This window comes from Ixodes scapularis, unplaced genomic scaffold, assembly GCF_016920785.2.
Source record: "Ixodes scapularis isolate PalLabHiFi unplaced genomic scaffold, ASM1692078v2 PGA_scaffold1__304_contigs__length_218370807, whole genome shotgun sequence".
NCBI lineage: Eukaryota > Metazoa > Arthropoda > Arachnida > Ixodida > Ixodidae > Ixodes > Ixodes scapularis.
In genome coordinates this window covers 177,339,051-177,341,147 of record NW_024609846.1, presented here as the reverse complement: position 1 = coordinate 177,341,147, position 2,097 = coordinate 177,339,051, and the positions used below count along the sequence as shown (strand labels likewise).

Here is a 2,097-nt window from a genome sequence, read left to right as displayed (position 1 = left end):
CTGTAAACGGCACAAACTACATAGGAGAACTTATCCTTATTTACGACAGCCGCGCAAATTTCTGCATTATCCAATTTTACATCAATTCTATCGGATAAACAGTTGTTATTTATGTATAATAACATTCCCCCACCCCTTCTGCCTTCTCTGCATATATTGTAGGAATGAAAACATGTTATGCTAAAGGACGCACCAGATGCCTCGAGTAAATTTACCTCGGTTACTATAAGCACATCAAGGAGAGGAAGCCGGCCTCCAAAAGCACCATTAACTGATCAAAATGCTTGTAGATGCTTCGCACATTTACATGTAATAAACTTAACTTCGTATTCCCGTAACCGTCCTTTGCTATTGTCTGTTTTGTGTAAGCATCCCATTCCTCAAAAGACTCAAATGAAGACTGCATGAGTATCTAATTTTGGCGAAATCTCTTTCGCTCTCAATCTGAATTACTGCGGCACCCTCGTTCTGTCTCACAAAAATCTTTCCATTTTTTACCCATGTATACTTGTAGTTTTTTTCTCTGGCACATGCCTTTGTTGTCCACAACAAATTCTTCATTGCTCGGGTTAAGTTTTCATTAATGTAAATGTTTTCGCTCCTAAGACTAACTCGTTTTTTTGCCCAAACGTCTCTCGTGCGCCCCTCAGTGAACCTCACCAGTATGGGTGCTGGTCTACCTTCCTTTGCTCTTAGTCTGTGGGCAGCCTCAACGTCAGTGGTTGCGAGTTGTGGCACGCCTAGCTTAGTAGCAATGTCGTTAATTACCCCTAACAGGCTTTCGTTGGGTTGTTGAGTGACTCCGTGAATTTCGATGTTCTGCCTTCGGGAATATTGTTCCGCATTTTCGACGGCCTTTCTTAGTGCCCAGATTTCTTCGTCCCTTTGAGTTATTTTCTCTTCTAATTGATTCACCTTCTGCTCTAGACCCTTAATTGTTTTGTCTTGGCTGTCCAGTCTAGTCATCAGCTCTTGGTGCCTTGCTGACTGGTTATTCATAGATTCTTCAATGCCCTCAATCGTCCTCCCTTGATTTTCAATCTTAGCCCTCAACTCACCACCTTTTCCAGTCTGAATCTCCAGCGACGTTTCAATTGCGTTGATTCTAATCAAGAGGGCAGTCAGTTTACGATTGATAGCATCGTTCTGTTGCACTAGGTTTCCAAGGCTCCCCTCCTGGGATCCCTGTCCTGACACACACCCCGATTCCTCAGGAGACACAGACTGGCGCTTTGCATGCAGCTTGCACGTCCCGCACCGCCACCGGGAAATGCTCTCTGACGTCATCGTCTTCAATGCTTTGGTCGTTATTTCAGAACATTTCCCCGTATGGTAATGGATCGTGCACTCTGCACACTTCAAGCACGGACCATCAGTAGCTACAAGCTTCATACATGACAAACAGTCACCCCTTTCTTCCATTATAAAGAACGCTTAGCAAACAAAAAAGAGAGAATGCAGACCAGCGAGATGTGAACCACCCACCCACAACGAAACAGTGAGTAGTCAGGCTTACCTACGAAACCAAGAAACCTTAGTGACCGTGTCCATGCATCTCGCTGGTCTGCGGAGTGCCGTTCGTCGACAGGGGCTTAAGTAGTCGACAGATGCTGGCGATAGCCCTTTCCGAAGCGCGCTGACCGTAATCAGGCACGTGGCGACGTCCACCGATGACTTGGCACGGATGCGAGGCTTTTCAACCACCGATGACGGGGCGGTGATGCCACGCTTGTCGACCGGAGTCGGGCCCTCGATGCACCGTGACCGCGTGAGCCCCTTGTCGTCGCGCAGGCAGATGTTCGCTTACGAAACCAAGAAACCTTAGTGACCGTGTCCATGCATCTCGCTGGTCTGTCGTGAAGAAGTGGGATGGATGCAGGCATCCATCCCACTTCTTCAAAAATTACAACACAATAAACTGAGTAAGATTGAGATTCTGCGCGTTGCGAAAGCACGAATCTGGAACGCAGTCGATAAAGTCGATGTTGCCCGATAGAAATGCTCAGTCCCAAATATCTTCTACATTTCGAAAACATTTCATGGCATCTGCTTAATCTGATTAACGCCTCAGGAGAAATAGATAAGAACTAGGTAAAA

General features: G+C 46.3%; 1 protein-coding gene across 1 annotated transcript; it reads right to left on the bottom strand.

The window, feature by feature from the left end:
* Positions 1-417: 417 nt before the first annotated feature.
* On the bottom strand, positions 418-1,287 carry LOC8033404 (the record flags this gene model as incomplete). The annotated part of the gene is made up of 1 exon (XM_040215571.1): positions 418-1,287. A coding segment is annotated over exon 1 (870 nt), but the record flags the coding sequence as incomplete, so codon positions are not given.
* Between the last annotated feature and the right edge of the window lie 810 nt (positions 1,288-2,097).